Genomic DNA, 18,714 nt, shown 5'->3' on the forward strand with positions numbered 1-18,714 from the left:
TGTTTCCAAACCTTCCTCATTTTCACCCTGGAAATTACACAGAAGTGTTAACTAACTTCAATTTGCAGTGCCTGACAGTCACGTCTTGTAGAGAAATGATACTTTGTGATCTAAGGTAAAATCACAGTAATGAAAACTAATCTTTTTAGTTATTAGCAAACATACATATCGACTGTGGAAATTTAAGGGATTTGTGGCAGCTCTCCCAATGACCCATATTACAGTGTTTTAATAGGTTTCTTTGGAGATAACTTTGATTGCGACAGCTCAAGCAGTATGCATTCTTAGTTTTGTTTGGTTTTTCTTACCATAAATGATTTTATAACTACTGAATGAGACCACCTGCTTACCTGTCCAGAACATCTAATTTATTTAAAAGTCTAATCCTTCCCCCTCCCCATCTTTTTGAATCCTTGGGCTCTAAAGCTATACCTAGGAAGCAAAGACAATTGGTTGAATGTCTCCTTTGAGTAAACTAATAAGGAAATACTCACTATATACTCAGGTTAAACTACCCCCACAATATGACTTGGGTAGGAGGCCGTATAGATTGAAACAGAATTTTTTTACTTGTCACATCCTCAGTTTTTTAAACTGAGGGGATCAGGGAAAGCTGTCACTTTTCTAATATTATTTAAGGACAGATAGTGGAAGATAGAATATTTTTGAGTGTTTTTTGATAGAGCTTTCAACCAAAAGAAAAACCAGAGAATATCTCTGGGTTATCTGGCGAAGATTTATCCATTAGAGTATCTTTGCCAGAAAAAAAAAAAAATTAGTAATAGGAAAAAAAAAAAAAAAAAACCTGTACAACCCTGCAATCTCAATTCCCCTCTTGCCAGGTTGAATTTCTAGAAAGAACTGGAGATTTTAATGTCAGTTTCAGTTCCTGGAATCTCAGTCCAGGCTGTGGATAGTGATGCCATATATGGTGGGCCCTCTGGATACAGTGTACTCTGGACAGCTCCCGGCTCTAGGGGAGAGCTTCAAACTCCAGGGGAAGTGCTGGGGGTCCAGGCAGGGTGAAGTGGGGAGAGCATGCAGGGGTAGTCGAGAAAGAGCCACTGTCTGAGAATTCCATGTTCACGTTCTCCTGTCTCTTTGCAGAAACCTGGGATGGACGTGGCCGATGCGTACGTGACTTTCGTCCGCCACTCTCAGGATGTCCTTCGTGATAAGGTCAATGAGGAGATGTATATAGAAAGGTTATTTGATGTAAGTAAATGCCTTCTCCTCCTTGAAGGTCAAGGAGGAGACCCTCCAAAATGTGACAAAATAAAGAGACAGGAGGATAAGTCACATTTTGAGAAAATGGATTGGTCCTGGTGCAAACTAAATCTCTTCCTCCCCTCCCGCCTTAGGCTCTTACCTGTCCTGTGTCTGTCCCCAACCCTCCCTGGCGTGGCCGTGTCTCAGTTCTCACCTGTGTGATACATAGCGCGGCACACAGCCTCGCACAAGCCGGCTCCTCCCTGCACGAAGCTTGTGAGGTGGCAGCTTCCTCTAACTGGCAAAGACATTCCTGGGTCATGGTTCCCCTTCTTGCAACCCAGCCCTGCTTTAGGGAGATGCCCCCTGCCACCTGGGAGACTGCAACTGGCCCCTCTCCTGAGGGTGGTTCACAGCTGTGGCAGGAAACGTAGCATCGTTATCACTTCAAAGATGATTGCATTTCTGGAAGACTAGAAATCTTTAGCTAGTCCTGGGTTTTGGCAAACACTTAATGTTAGTTACTTGTTCTTTGGCTGTTCTAAACCGGGGTGTCCCTTCCCCACCTTCCCCACCCCACCCTCTTAAAAATTTGGAAAAAGAAGCAAGGGTATAAAGAGCAGTTACATCAGCCTGCCAGACCTGGCTTGAAGTTCAGAGAACAAATTTCTGAGGAGTAATAGTTACCAAGTAAACTTACTTCCACTGTGACTACATCTGCACTCCCAAAGCAAACCACTGAGGTAAAAAGCAAAAAATAAAAAGGAATCTGCTTCGGTCTCAAATTTTCTGCCTCTTTCAGGCCAAAGCAGATGGGACTGCCTGATTTAGCCAGATATTTTGTTTCAAGTTCCCACCGAATTTGCCAGTGTAGACCCGGCCAGAGTGCATGGAAGCCGGCATACTTGTCTCCGTGTGGCTCTAATTGTACGGCCTACTTCTGTCTTGTGAAGCGTGAGCTCCTCCTGTCCAGGTTTCTGTATTTTGAGTGCCAGCTCGAACATTAATGTTTTGGTCTACTATGGAATCCGTGTTTCTATATTTTTTCCGCGATTGTGTTCAGCAATTTACATCGAGTTTGTGTGTGTGTGTGTGTGTGTGTTTTTGTTCCATGGCTAAGTGAGCTCATTGTTGGCACCGCTTAAGAATCTGCAGCTCCTGACTTTTCTGCGCTTTGTCTTCCAGCTCATTTGCTTTCCTCGTGTGTTGAAAAGGCTCCTGTCTTTTTTTTTTCTCTTTTTCTAATCATCCCCTTTCTGTGTTCAATATCTCTCTTTCCTCTGCATCACCTTTCTTCAAGAAAACCCTTCTTACTTTTTAATTCCCACCCGTCCTCTCTCAGATTAAAATGGAACTTATCTCTCATGTCAAATGTTTTATCACATTATATCAAGTGGCATGAATTAGAATCAAATAATCTTCCTGTGTACATCTTCTAGCATGGCCCACATCCACTGAGAATGCCTCATACATGCATAAAGCTCACCGGCGGGTCCTCTGCCTTCTCTGCATGCGTGCCTTTATGAAAGTACCAAGCCTGGAGTGTCTGGGGCCCAATCACCCAGCCAATAGGCATTGAAAACAGTCAGGCAGCACCCTTGGGTCTGCGTTTTGGAGTGTGGACTCTCTGCCCATCTCCGCTGAATGAAATTCCAAGCCACAAATGTTCAGGAAGCCTGTGGGGTTGTTCTTTTCAATGCCTAGGTTGCCTTTTTTTCCTTTTCTTTGATCAGTATCTTCTAATTCTCAGTTTTGTGTGGCCCTCGTGTGCGTGTGTGTGCGTGTTTCTGTGTGAGAGTGTGTGTGAATAACCCTATGCTCTCCAGAACTTACAGACATCTAGTACTGAATTTCATATTGAATCCACAGTTTAGCCTATTATTTCATTGACAAATAACCCACTTTTTCCTCCTGTTTTTTTTTTTTTTAATTAGAAGTCGTACATGGTGGGGGGGAAATGTTTTTAAGGTGGCTTTGTCGAAGGCAGCAAGGCAGATTGTCCTTTTCTGGGGCTTTTTTAAAGGGAAAGTGCAACTGGATCTTGATTTAAAAAGTACGGTCGTAGCTTTGGCCAGCACAGATGGTAAACTGGACTTGCCCAACTGTTGAAGAACAGAGGCAAATCCAAGCCCTCTGGTCACTGGTGTGAATTAATAATGAAAAGGAACAGCACACAGAGTATGTTTCTCAGGATGCAAATTATGTTTAGAGTTATTCAAAAATTCACAAGTATGTCAGATCCCTTGTGGGATTACAAACTGACCAGCATAAAATGGCATCAGTAACATTATCAGAATCCCCACAATTTAATCTCCCGTTGTCCTAATTTTGTTTTTCCAAAGGAATCTTAATTGCACTTCCCTGAATATCTGAGTTTAAAACTTAATCATTACAATCATTCACTGAACATCACTCCCACCCCTGTGGGAAAAAATTTTTTCAGCAGTTTTATTTCAAGATAGCAAATTTCTGTGTCATTTACTTCTTTACTTCCCAAATAACCTGCTCCCCTAATTTACAGAATATTGGTGCTAGGCAACCTAACTGATGTCGTGCAGGAAAAGTTCTTGAATCTGTCATGATTTTAAAACATTTGTCATTCGATAAAACCCAGAGCTTCTCAAAAAGCTTCATTACCATGCAGCCCCAGTAATTTAATTCAGTACTTACTGTTTTTCTATAATCTAGCAGCAAAACATCAGATTACCAACATGTTTGATTATCTTCGGCTTCTGTTTCCTCAAGTAGCGTGTTTATTTCTTTACATATATGCTCTGGAAGGCCCTCATTGTCCACTAAGCTACACAAGGGAATCAGAATGTTGAGGCAAAAAGGGTGTCTGTAAAACCTCTCACCCTACATTTCTTGCTACAGTGAACTTACCCTTTCAACTTCATTCTTAATGATAGTGGTCCTGGGGCGGGTTTCTAAACAATTGGCAGAAAGCTATTGAGAAAAACTTGTTGATCTGAGAGGTGTCTCTTCCAAATTGTTGCATTTTGATAAATGGCAAAAATGAATAATAGAACATTAGCATTTTGAATGAGGAAAAATATATGTATCTCTGAGATTGTTTGCTGTTTGGAGGTTGTTGATTTTGATTATTGTGTCATTCTGTTTTTTAGTTCCTGCTGGCATCTGTCATTCAGAGGCGTTTTCTCAGAGTTCCCATTGTATTTTAACGGTGTTTCAAAGTCTCAGTTTGATTTACCTGGGAAGTCCTTTAAGTTCTTGTTATTCAGGATTATTTTCATTTGCTTTTCTTTTTTTTTTTTTTTTTTTTTTTTGCCTCTGAGTGTACCTTGTGGAAGAGGCTGGATGGCTTTAGTGTGTATCTGTTCCTGAGAATATTTAGACTAATACCCAGTCATTTAATGAGTGCATCTTCCGTTTTAACCAAGCACCGATCTCCATGTTCTCTCTGTCTCTGTCTCTGTCTGAGCTGGGTTTTTTCTTTTCCTCGTCATTGTACTTCTGGCTGGAATTGGGTGTTTGTGGGAGATTATCGGCATAGCATTTGGGGCTCTATATTTAATGTTCTGCATTTTTATCTATTTTATTATGTAACTTAAGAACAGCTTTCCAAATTCATCTTCGCCAAAATTTTTTTTTTAAACAGGCATTTTCTAGGTTGATTGAAGAAATACAGTCAAGCATAATGTTGTCTCACCAAGTCTTTTCAATGCAGTGAAAAGTTTCCCTGTTTATTAATCATTGATTCACATAGTCCTTCTAGAAAATGCTAGCAACCTTTTTAGTCATGCACCTAAAAAAAACACTGATCAGTTCAAAATTAAGTGCTGACAGGAAAAGAATCCTTAAACTGTTTTTCTTGGTATTTCAGATATGTAGCTGTACATTTTTTCATCTGCATGTTTGTATTTTTTTTTTTTTGGCTAAAAAAAAATGGTGAGCCATTGTAAACCAGTTCTAATTGCTACAAAATAACAGTTTATAATATTTTGGGGAGAAAGAAGATGCAGAGGTTTAGAGCAAGCAAATATGCAGATATGTACAATCATAGGGAATCTAAATTATATTAAAGATGCTGAATTCTGAAAAGAGAATCTGATTGCTGTCAGACTCAAGTGAGAGCTTGGCCTTTTTGAAAATTATTGCTGACTTTTAAAGAAAATATAAAACATGGAGATGAATAATCTCCATATTCCTGAAGCAGCAGCTTGAAAAGAAAAGCACAGCCCAAGAAATAACTCGAAGATAGCGATTTAAAGCCTGAGTGTCCATAAATCATGCAGATAGCTTCCCCCCACCTCCTCTGGTGATTAATTCACCATTTTCCCCCGAAACAAAAACATGCTTTTGGAAATTAGAGATCAGATCATCAAGAGAAGCACCTAAGATTTCAAGGTCTAAACAAAAATTAATTTATTTTCTTTCCTCCTTGTACTTCTTGAAGACACAGACTGAGAAGAAAATCGGGATTAAAAGAGATGTGCTTAGGGTGAATTCATCTGCTTAAACCTCACAGGCTCGGAGATGAGTGATTAAAAAGCCATCTCGAACTTGGATGGCATCCACACTGGGGGTAATGCTGCATGCACACCGCCTTCCCCAGGCCCCCTTGTCACCGTGAACTAGGCCTAGGGCACACTGGGCTGGAGATGATACGTGGATTATATAGGTCAATTATACACTTAATCTGCCTTCTGGAGGATTAAGTATTTGCAGATTGACTCTGCATTTGGCTTCTCCGTGGCAGTTATCAGATCAGGAAGGGGCCCCCTCACCACACCGCCTCATAAGCACTTAATCAGGCCGCGCAGTCAGGTTCGGTTGGGGCCGCCGCCCCGTATTCTCTGCCTTTCACGGATTTTAATTTGCTGTTCCATTATTAAATCTTGTATTTGTCCACTTTACGTGTCAGCCCAGTAATTGAGTGTGAATATGTCCCTTTAAAGGGGTAATTTGAAAACTGAAACCCCTGCCTATTAAAATATATTTGCTGTATTTATTTATGTAAGATGCCACAGATAACCTGATTAAATTACAAAAGAACAACCTAAGTGAACATGTATCAATCAAAGTAGGAGCCATTCTGCTCGGGGAAGGAAGTGTACGGAAGACCAGGCAGCAAGAGAAACCTGTTCTTAGGTGATGTCTGTCAGGTGTGTGGCTAGCTATGCCGCAGAGGGAAGTTACCTCCAAAAGAACGAAAGTGGGGAGAGCATACAAGATTCACCGATAGAATAGGTTGTGGTTCTAAGGGCTGATTAAAGAAAATCAAGGCGTATGGAGTTCAAGACACTGAGACAGTGAGTTATCTCCTCTAGAAGCAAGAAGCCGGCTTGGCTGCCCCTTCATGGGTATTCTTGGGTAGTGAGCCCGGACCTGTCTTCTGGAACCTTCCGAATTCACCCTTGATCCTCACACGCTGGGTGACCATGAACAAGGTACTTATTCTCTCAGAGTTTCAGCTGATTCATCTATGTAAGAGACGATAATAAGCAGAACCTTCTTGTGGAGTGGCTATGAGGGTGAGGCTCCGTGCACTCCTGCCAGCAGCAGGCTCAGGAAGCGTTTGGTAAGTGTCACCCACCACCGCCACCATTATCACATCATCGTCATCCCTGAAGTGGAAAGGCTTTTCCCAGGCGTCTTTTTTTCTTGTTAAACAAAATCCCGTATCCATGTGAAGGTGCTGTAAGAATCTTGCCGTCACTTGCAGGCATTAACTCCAAACTTGCTTAGAATTACAGGATGTGCAATAGCCTGGTACCATTGGTAAAACATAGTTCTGAAGCAGGTAGAAGAATGGTGATCAGGGCTGGGGCTTTTGAAGTAAGCCAGACAGGAGAAGGGGTTCTGTTTTTGTCACTTCTGATCTGTTTAACTTCGGGTGAATTAGTTAACCTCTCTGAGCCTTAGTTTTCTGTGCTATGAAGAAACTGACTTCTTTTTGTTGTTGTTGTTTTTTGGGGTTTTGTCATACATTGATATGAATCAGCCATAGAGTAACACGTATTCCGCATCCCGATCCCCCTTCCCCCCTCCCTCTCCACCCGATTCCTCTGGGTCTTCCCAGTACACCAGGCCCGAGCACTTGTCTCCTGCATCCCACCTGGGCTGGTGATCTGTTTCACCATAGATAATATACATGCTGTTCTTTCGAAACATCCCACCCTCTGAGGACTGAAGAACATAATGAATATAGACTGGCATAGTTAAAAATTGGACCAGTCTTTTATCATCATCATCATCTCAGAACTATCTGTTCATTCCATCGAAACTGAAATGACCTAGCCCTACTCCCTAAACAAAGCGACAGGATATTGGCAAATAACTTACAATTGACCTTCTGATTGGGGAAGGGAAGGATAGGAAGGAGTGACTATACCTTTGATTATTACAGAGGAAACAAGTGTACATTTTAGACATTTGGAAAATACAGCTAAGCAAAAATAAGAAAATGTTACATGTCCAGCAGGCAGAGTGTTTATTCTTTGTTTCTTTTTCTGTTTATGTATATGATATACTTTTAACCAAAGTAAGTGAGGAAAAATTGCTATTTTTAAGTTGATGGTCTTGATTTTCAGTGTCAGTAAGTGTTCATCTAATTCACTGTCCATATTCAAAATTTCCCACTTGTCCCCAAAATATTCTTTATAGTTGGTTTGTGCAACCCAGGCTGTGATTCAGGGCCACATGTTGTTTCTGGTGGAGATGCACGTGCAATTTCTTTTTTACCAGCACTGGCCCTTTTTTCATGATCCTGACTTAAAGGGACCGTCTTGCTAATTGTTCTGCAGACTGGAGGAGTTTATTACTATCTAAACATAGAACTAATTTAAGGAGGAAAAAAATATATATCTAACTGAATTCAACCAAGTAGCTCTTTTGAATATAATTAGTAACTCACCATAATTCAACCAGGTGTTTGTTTTTGTTTTTTTTTAAAGCTGTTGTCTGTATGTAAGGAAAATTTCTGAACCTAGTTTTAAAATAAAGAAAAAGCTAAACCACAAGGACTTCACAGAGGTCAGGAACAAGTTGCCCATATGAAGAGCTATGGTGATTTTATTTCCTGCACTAAGGCACAGGTATCTGAGCTGAAGGAGAAAATCTGAGGTCCCGATTCAGTGTTTCTCATCTCATTGTAACTGCTTTGGTGAAATCTTGGACTGGGAACTTAGACTGGCCTCCCGCACTCCCCACCTCACATCGTTTGGAAGGGTTCTTTGTTAATTCTGCTAGGATTTTCTCTGATGTTATCAATCTGAAATTAAGCCCTTCAAATCAGTCTGAAGCTGAGCTTTTCAATACTCCTCAGATCCAGCTTTAATTGAACTATGACCTCAACCCCATCATCCTCAGTGATGAGGCTAAAGAGCGTTTTCTCCAGGCTCCTAGGATATCCTTGAGAATCTGTGTGATTATATATACTGGAACAGGAAAACAGATCCAGAATGAATCAGGAAATATAGGAAAGGGAAGATCACTGATTTTTTTTTTTCCCCACCTGATCGTGAATCCCAAAGTAAATTCTGGCAGTTCAGACATGTCCTGGGCCAAGTATCATTTCCCAAGTAGAATGTGGAAATGGAACACAGAGTCAGAGGGAATTGAGAAGTGGAAAACCTGTCCATCTCACCTTGATTTGTAACATTATAAGGAATATAAAATACAAACACACACACACACATATGATTAGGGTTTGAGTTCTTGCACGTGAACCTCAGACTCGGGACCGTTCCAAGCTGAAATTAGAAAACAGTTCACATTCATGACTTTTATCCAGTGCTCCTTAAAGACCCAGTGTCTTCATGACTTCCCTGGTTCCCATCATGTAAATCTGCTTTTAGCAAATGTGCTATTTGTTCCACTATTAAGGTGAAGAAGACTTAGTTCTGTCCTTGTTGGAATATTTGCAGTTTATTCAGATATTAAGCCCAAAGAGTAAGGCACAAATAATGGTGATCTTGGACATGATGGAAAGCAAGCTCTACTAGAATGGGAGGGGATGGAAAGAAGAATGTTTTCATGCCTCTGATGCCCTATGGCAGTGAATCTAATTTTCAAATACATATCCTTCACAATAACTAGTAAATGATAGCAATTATTTTGCATTTCAAGTCTTAGGTATAGAAACACATTTCTGTTCCACAGGCTTCTTTCCATGCCTAAGGTTTCAACAGTTGTGCATGCAGAAAAGATAAGGAGGCATTAATAGATTTGTATTATTTTGATTAATTGTATCAAATGGGCTGTTACTATCCAAAAGGAAGTGTTTATTTTTTGTTAGCATCATTCTTACAGATTTATATTTCAAGGCCATGTCTTCAAGTAGTTCTTTCTGATCTAGATGTTGTCTCTAAAGCCATTCATAGAAATAGATCTCGTTTACTTTCAGGCGAACTTGACATAAAACCAGTCTTGAATTTTTTCTGGAACTTGCGCCTACCAAAGAGTTTTGCTAAGTATCTTTATCAGAACAGCTTTCTGTGTTCCAAGAGACATTTGGTGAATACAGTTAATTTGTTTTCTTTTCCAGCGGAGAATGTTCCAATAGTCATTCTAAGAAGCCAAGCTGATTGCTCTGTTACATGAAGGTCACAGTATCCTTGCTAACATGACCCACACAATACTTTTGTGTCTTAGAAAAGGTTTGTTTTTTTCTTATGGCAGACTTATGCATGCAGGCAGTAAGTGACAGACTCACACATGTGCGTGCATGCACACACACACACACCATACACACAGGCACACACAGTAGCCAAGGCACATTTTGTGGAACAAATATTATCACATTGAGTTTCAAGATACGAGATGTACTAAATCCCCAAATACTTCCCTCCTTGCAGTGCTCTGTAGAGGTTACTATCATAAGATTTCACTGTCTCTTGATGTCTAAGTCATAATCGCTTGCCCTAAAATTTTTTAATGAATGGATTTTAAATATCATCTAGGTTCTTATTATTCAAAGTGTGGTTCTGTGGACCATGAGCATCTGTCTCCTCTGGGAGTACAGAATTGCAGCCCAACCCCAGCTGAAACGGATCTGAATCTATATTTTAACAAGATCCTCTCTTGATTTAACGTTTGAGAAGTACCGGGTAAGATCAGTGACTCTCTTATGCCTGTGACTCACAATAAGAAGCACATTTTTATATTACAACCCAGTATGTATTTATGCACATACACACAGCAACAAAAGTGTATGAAACAGTTTTCACCCTCTGTGAGGTGCAGTGTGATATCTTCTTTTCCGTCTTTCAGAAATCTTGATGGTAACCAGTGAAATAATTTCATTGCATGATGTGCAGATTGTAAGAGGTCCTTAGAGAGCAGAGGTTCTCACTCTCGGCACTACTGACATTTCAAGCCAGATAGTTCTTGGTTGTGGGTGTGGTGGCCTGTGTACTGAAGGATGATGAGCAGCCTCCTTGGCTTCTACCCTCTAGGTGCCAGGGGCAACCCCTTCTCAACTGTAATGACCCAAACTCTAGACGTTTCCAGAAGTACCCATGGAGCGGGGGGTACCAAAATCACTCCTGTTTGAGAACCACTGATCTGGATGATCCAGAGGTTAATGCTCCACATAAACAACGGAGCCTTACGGCTCTACGTGTCATGTGTCCCTCTGCCACACCCATCGCTCACATTTGAGATGTGTAGCATCAACAACAAAGAATCCACTTGTCAACCCCAGAGGTGACATGGAGGCTGTGCCTGTCTTGGAAGTAGATTATGTTTGGGGGGCTTCGTGCAGTGAGAGGACAAGCTTGTGAGACATCCAGGAGCCTCCACCTCCCTCACCGTGTGTCCCGGGAGGAGTCGCTCAGAGCCAGGTTGAGGGATCCAGAGCAGCAAGTTAGATCAGCGGTACAGATTCCCACTTTGACCTCCCTCAGTTGCTTTGCTTTTTATAATTTCATCAGGACCTTGGTTAAAAAAAAAATTTTTTTTTCTTCTACTCGGTGGCTACAAGTTATTTTTGCGTGTCCAAAAAGAAGGCTCAACTTGAATACTTCATTCACCCTAAATTCCCAGTTCAGAAGAGAACAGTTAACAGCCTTCTGTTCTGTTAAACTCCTGCTGAATGGACTAAAAATCCAGTTAATGGAGTCTAGCAATTTGCCGCCAGTATGAATATTCCTGTATCACAAGGCTAATAATGACTGCACTACTTGCTGCCACATTGGGTCACCTTGACTGCCTTTGGCAGAATTTTTCACCCTAACCATCCCTGGACTAATTAATGCCTGTTATACCAACAAATCTCCAGGTCTTGCCTAGGATGGGATTATTATTAATTACCAGATCTTCATGCCATCCAGAATATAAAAGATCCTATCATATTTTGTGTAAAAAAATTTTTTTGGCAAAGAACAAATAATATGTAAACCAAGTTAAATTCATGAGTTTTCCAGTACAATTCTCTTAAGTCAGTGGGGTTTCCAACCCCCCCCCCCAATTTGGCTTTTAAAAAATTTTTTTTCTACAATTTTTAAAGGTTACTTTCCATTTACATTTACTACAAAACATTGGTTGTTTTCTCCATGTCATATAATACATCCTTGAGCCTGTTTTACACCTTTTTTAAGGAAGAGAACCATTACCTCCTTTTGTTCAAAAACTTCATTATTTGGCCTAGGGATCCATCCTGCTAAAGAGAAGAGACCCAGCTATCAGGTACCTCACTGATTTGGGGAGTACTAGACCAGTGTGTTGTTTTTTTTTACCCAGAGGTGGTTTCACCTCGCAGAGACCATTCAACAATGTCTGGAGACATTTTCAGTTGTCACAGGTAGAAAGGTGCTGTTAGCATCTAGGGAGTAGAGACCAGGAATGCTGCACTGGACAGCCCCACAACAAAGAATTATCTAGCTCAAAATGTCGGTAATTTAAAAATCCTTTGTCTGCAATGATATGGGCTGTTTAACTTTAAATGTTGGTAAAAATCATGCAATTCTCTTCGGATCATTTTCTCACCAACGGATTCAGATTTCTGTCTCTAAAGAATATTCGACTTCGGAGATTTATCAGAAACTAGTCCAAAATCCTTTTGATAAGCTTCATCCAAAGACCTCTTTTTAGGGTCTCAAAAATAAAAACCAAAAATCTTTTAACACCTGCCTTTCTCATCTTGAACTTAACACTTATCCATGAGTGGTTCCCATGAAACTTCAGCACTTCAATAAACCTCCAGTCTTGTCAGTTAAATGAATCACCACACCTTCCTTTTACTAAAAAGTGTCCTTTCAAGTTTTTAAGGAACTAACTTCTTTATGTCAAGCAGACGTTAAGAGCATAGGCTTTGTAGTAAGACAGCCCCAAGGTCAGTTTTTGGGTCTACGACTGCTTACCTGTTGTGTGACTTTGAGTAACCTTGATTTCCCCCTCTAAAAATAGGGATAAAAACAGTACCCACCTCCTTGGATTAGAACAACTAAATGAGGCAATGAATAAACCATATGATGCTTGGCGCATTAAAATTACTCCACAAATGCCCCTTCTTGTTGCTGTCTCCATCAGTAGTGGTGGTACCGTGAAAACCAACACAAATTCTGGCCTAACACTAAAACAGGCTTTGCAACAAAGAAAAGTAATGATACATTCCTTGTCAGCAGGAATTTGAAAAGCCAGAGATGAAATAGCCAGAGAATATAATAATAAGTAACAAAGAACCCAGTTGTGCTGCAGGATCTCTAAAGAAAAAATTTTTTTTTCTGATTGAAGTATAGTTGATTTAAAATATTATGTCAGTTTTCTGTGTCAGCACAGTGATGGAGTTATATAAAGAGAGAATTTTCAGATTCTTTTCCATTCTGGTGTATTATACAATATTGAATATAATTACCAGTGCTATAAAGTAGGATTTTGTTCACCTATTCTACATATAGTAGTTTGTATCTGCTAATCCCAAACTCCTGATTTATCCCTCCCCGACTCTGTTTCCCGTTTGGTAACCAAAAGTTTGTTTTCTATGTCTCTGAGTCTGCTTATATTATGTAAGTCCATTTGTATCATATTTTAGACTCCACATATAAGTGATACCCTATGATACTTGTCTTTCTCTGACTTACTTCACTTAGTATGAGAATCTCTAGGTCCATCCAATCCATGTTATTGTATGATTTCATTCTTTCTTATGGATGAGTAATATTCATATATACACACACACACACACACACCACATCTTCTTTAACCATTCATCTGTCAATAGACTCTTAGGTTGCTTCCATGTCCTGGCTATTGTGAAGAATACTGCTACGAACACTGGGGTATGTGTATCTTTTCAAATCAGAGTTTTCTCCAGATATATGCCCAGAAGTGGCATTTCTGGATCATATGATAGCTCTACTTTTAGTTTTTTAAGGAACCTCCAACTGTTTTCCATAGTGGCTATACCAGTTTACATTCCCACCAACAGTGTAGGAGGGTTCCCTTAAGAAAATCTGCTTTAAACTAGAGCAAAGTCCTGTAGGATGGAGCCTCAGAGATAGTGCCCCAGAGGAGCCAGCCTGGGCAGGCGTCTTGGATTTGGAGAAGAGAAAGAGATAGGATTCTGTGCTCAGGTTCTATGCAGGGAGACAGTATTGCTTCTTCTGGGAGCATCCCTGACTCACCACCACCGTAGCTTCATTAGCCTCGGCAGGAGTTCTGTTTGGAGATGTCCTTTCAGAACTTAAGTAATAGCTTCATCCAGGTTATGATGACTCCAGTCCAGGCATCTGGATATTTGCCATGTAGGCATCAGCTGCTCCATCATCTTAAGGACTAAATTCTTTTTACATTAATAGGTATTGTTTTGTCTTTTAATATGTGCATGTTAACCAGGGGTGTACATAAGAATTACTTACATATTTTTGTGAGCCATAGTTCTCTCATACATTTTTAGCTTTACCTATTGTTCTTTTTCTGTTCAAGGATCCTGTTGATCATATCTCATTATATTCAGTTGAGTGTCATGTTAGGCTCCTCTTTGAATAACATGAAATTTTAAGGAATGTTGGTCAGATATGTAGGATACCCCTCTGTTAACTGTCTGATTTTTTGAATCATATTTAGACAGGGCTTTAGAATTTGGAGGTTTTATATATATATTTTTTTAAATTTTAAAAGTGTATTCATTCCAGCTGTATGCCACAGATTCTGAGTCAGTAAATTTAAGATAAAACTCAAGCATCTGTTTTTTTAAACAAGTCCAAGGGTTCAGCCCAATCATGAATCACTGACTTAGAGCAGTATTTTCTGCACTGTGGATCATTTTGCCCACCCAGAGTTTATTTGGAAATGATTTGGAGACATTTTTGACAGTCACACCTCTGGGGTTGTGGGAAGGGTGCTACTAAGATCTGATGGTAGATGGTCGACATGACACTGCACCAGAAAATCCCCACAACAGAGAATTATCTGACCCCAAATTTAATCAGGTTGATAAGTCCTGGTTTAGTCAAAAAGACATGTTTAGTTCTATTATTTCTAGTAATAACCTTTCCATCTTGTGGCCAACAAAACTACTTTGTAACCTTTCTATTTATATATATATATAGCAAGCATACACAGAGATAGGAGAAGGTACTATTATTTCCATTTTTAAGATAGGAACCTAAGGTCCAAAAAGAGCTTGCCCAAGACCCCCAAGGCCCAGGGACCCCATCTCTTGAAACTGGCTTTCCCACCACTGCCACCCTCCACCACCACCACCCTGGGAGCAGCCCTATTCTCTCTCTCACTCACCGTTGCGTCCATGAACTCTCCGTAACTGTGTTAAATAGATATTGATGAATCCCTAGCCTGTCTCATGGACCTTGTCAAAGATTTTTTAAAAGGATTTTGTAATTTCCAATGCTAACTCAAAAATAGTAATTAAATTCTTTAAATGTCTCACTATGAATTTTTGCAACTGTCACCTTATTTTTTTTTTTTCAGAAGCCTTGAATATATAGTATTCTGGTTAATTTAATGAGGAAAGAATTGTTTGGGTCCATTTGGCTCTTCAGCTTTTCAGTTATTTTGAAGATTTATTAGAAAATCTTTTCTCTTTCAACCCCTACTTTGGATAGACTTTCTAAAATATCTTAGGTCTATTTTCTGCCTTACTGAGCATTTGAAACCAGATCTAATGCTCTGGGTCAGCATCTTTCAGGGCTCTGGTTTTACCCTGCTTAACCCCAAGTGACACTTTCCAATCATGAAGGTGTAGAGAGAGAGAGTTATCCAGTATTGCTAATAGCTTCCCCAACTCCAAATACAGCGCTCCTCCTGTCACACCCCATGCCTTAGGAAGATGGAGCTGAAATGTTTATCAGCCCGAAATGCATTCTGAAAGCTGCTTTTATGAGTCAGTCCCAAAGAGGACTTGCGAAGGGAGGGAAGAGGATTGCTTTCTAGGTACAAACAGGGAGGAAGCATCCCAATAATTGACAAGTTTAATAATAATGATAATGTTTATTTAGTCTTTCTTTTTTTTTTTTATTTATTCTTTCTTTTATGTATATCTCTTGACTGTTCATTGACGGTAACCACATCATCTCATTAAAAGTGTTATTTCTTGTAAGTCCTTTTCACAGCCCTATAAAGTAGATACATAATGAACCCCACTTTACAGCTACTGAGGCTGATGGAAGCCAATATTTATGGGGTACCATCTGTGTACCAGGGTACAGTTCTAGGAAGTTAATGTAATCATTTGTGTAACTCTCATAACTTTCTTGTGAAGTGGGTTTTTACAAAGAAGTTGAGTCACTGAGAGGTGAATTGACTTCAGTAAATTCAGAAGCCAGGGAAGTAATCAGTCCTAGATCAAAGTCCTTTCTTTCCAATGCAAAGTAGACACCTAACCATGATATCTTTCAGAAAAAAAACTATAGTCTTTCAAATATGCGCCCTCAAATTCCCATCCAGTGAGAGCTCTGCTTCCCACATTCATCCACCACGCATATAACAGTAACTCAGTCATTATTTCTTGCTTGCTACCACAGCAGTACTCAACACAGAAATTGCAGTTGTGACCCCCAAGTAGAAAGTAGCTTGTTAGTCACGACTTGTCCACTAACAATGATGGGAGTTGCATAGCTAATCAGACAGACTCTTTAATGAAAACTCAACCCAGCCTCTTCCTGAATGTGAGGATTTTGTCATCAAGCTGTAGTTTCACCTGTACCAACAGATCTAGACCTAAAGGTGGGAGAACCCAGAAAGCTCTACTGTACCCACTTTAGGGTGAAACCCCATCCTCAGCAGAGAGGGCCCGCAGCACAGTGGGGAAGCTTGCATGCCACATGTGCTACAAAGCCACTTCTACCTAGGCTTTCAGCTTTCCGTCTATATTTCCCTCTGGGTGCTGTCTAAGATCCTTTATCCCATAAGAATAAAGTTTTGTGGTTTATTTGAGGCCAGGGGGATGATGGTAACACAATACCAATACATCCCAGACAGTTGATAAATGGTTTAGGGTAGCAGCTTAAGTTCCTTAAGCAAACCTTGACACAAGTGGTATAATTCAGCAACAATGCCCCAGAGTCTCCTACGAGGCCCCATGGACTCCTTTAACCTGCCCATATAGCTGGCTGTCAATGGCACTATGAAGTTTCACAGATCAGCAGGGCTTTACAGGAGGGGGAAAGTAATCCAGAATTACAGAATAACACGGTTATACAATCCATTCGTAACACAAATGCAGTTGCAACTAAATCATTATGTGGTCATTATCCAACAATGCCTAAGATGTCAGCAATGTGAAAGTTTGCGATCGGATTTCACCAAAGTCCTTCCTTGACTTATTTCCAGCCGAAGATTATAATAAACAATCTGACAGGGTGATAAAAGAGGAAGGAAGAAGGGAAGGGAAGGGAAGGAAGGAGGGAGAGAGGGAGGGAAGACGGAATTGTGTGTGTGTGTGTGTGTGCTGAAGCCTTAAAGAGCTTACCAGATAGATCGTCAGCTGTCAGCCAACCCTTGAAAGTAGCAAATCCCTTGGCCGCTGGAAAGTTGTCTCTCCACATTGTTTCTAAAGAGTTTGTTTATTGAAAATATGTCTGCTTTGGGCATTCAGCTTCCTAAGTGGGTGCAGGCTCACGGGTGGCAGCAAGGTCAGCAGTGGTACACTGTTCACTAAAGCTCACTTCTGCCTGTGGTTTCTGGAAGTCACCAACTAGTGGTGACCACCGCACGGGAGGACGTGGATGCAGACGTGCTCGGATCCTCTTAAAGGCTCCCCACTTGGCTTACAGAGAACTAGAGACATGAAGGCCTGGTGGCCCGTGCTGGTGCATATTAGAAATAAATCTGGGCACTCAGCTTAAAGAACTCATGAACGGCAAGATGCACAAAGACGAGTGATTCTGCGTTTAGCTCAGCTTTTGTAAGCCTGGCCAGGCAAGGGGGTTTATTACGAGAAGTATGTAAATAATGCAACCTGCTTTACAAAGGAAAACAGAATGAAATTAATCCAAGACATCCGTGGCGTGATACTATTTTCTGCCCTCAGCTTTTCTTTTTATAACTTGAGACACACAGCCTAACAGTGCAGCGCAAACAATATCAAGCTCAAAAGAAAAAAAAAACACCCAGACCCAGGGCATCCTTCAGTCCTTAGGAGAGAACTTGGAATCAAGTCTTCAGCCTGTCACACAGTATTATTATTAAATCTATAATGTGATCACAGCCAAATCTTTGGCTTGGGCACAATCCCCCCATTCTCCCTCCTTTTGGGGGGGAAAAGGGGGGAAGCATTGGGAGGGGCCAAGGAACCAAGCCAATCAAAGTTAAAATAAAGTCTCTTTCTAGCAAGACTACTGTCTATAACATGTTGTTCCTTATAGAAAGTGGGATATGGTGGCATTTGCTTGATTAACTTGCTCGACAAAAGTGACAGCTGCTGTGGGTGCCTGCGGATAAGCTGCACGGCGCAGTTCCGCCTTTGTACATCTGTCAGCAGAGAGGGAAGAATAAAGAGTGAAAAGAGACAAATTGGTCCCAAAAGACACTCCATTCAACTTAGGAGGTTTGCCCCATTCAGGCACTCGCTGTGCGCCTCAAGTACTGAGAGCTTATTCAATTTCATTCACTCTTTCGAATGAACCCACAAGTGTTTAATTTCTTATTCTGTCGCCTCAAAAAAAAGGAAGGGGGGGTGGAGAAGGGGGAGGGAGCCTTGTGGACGGAAAGCATTAATGGCAAGGCAGAGGGATTCAGCCTGCACATATTAACTCATGGCTAATTTACGGTTTAACTCTCTGCGCTCAGGTCCTAGACCCATCTGAATGACCCATCTGAATGCTGCGAGAGGGCACCTGATGTAGCTTTCCTGTCTCCCGGCTGGTGGATCCAAGACCATCCGTGGACAGTGAGGGCACCCAGCAGGCTCAGATGCATGTCCTGAGTAAGGACCGTGGTCTGAGGTTCATGCCCTTTGCGGAGATGAGGTGGCGAGCTCCCGAGAAGGAGGTTTGGGTTAGTGATCTGGCAAATGTAAAGTTTTTTTTCTTTTTTCTTCCCTCCCAGAAAGGTAAAAAAAAAAAAAAAGAGTCACACTGAGTG

At 40.8% G+C, this 18,714-nt stretch overlaps 1 protein-coding gene across 16 annotated transcripts in view; it reads left to right on the top strand.

Moving 5' to 3' along the window:
• Positions 1-18,714, top strand: part of CADPS (calcium dependent secretion activator) — a 465,663-nt gene that overhangs the window by 426,293 nt on the left and 20,656 nt on the right. For all 16 annotated transcript variants that reach the window (XM_065935296.1, XM_065935295.1, XM_065935299.1 and 13 more), the window contains one exon: positions 1,108-1,215. In XM_065935296.1, the coding sequence (XP_065791368.1) occupies positions 1,108-1,215 (108 nt within the window). The remainder of the gene's footprint in view (positions 1-1,107; positions 1,216-18,714) is intronic.

Source organism: Muntiacus reevesi, chromosome 4 (assembly GCF_963930625.1).
Source record: "Muntiacus reevesi chromosome 4, mMunRee1.1, whole genome shotgun sequence".
Lineage (NCBI taxonomy): Eukaryota > Metazoa > Chordata > Mammalia > Artiodactyla > Cervidae > Muntiacus > Muntiacus reevesi.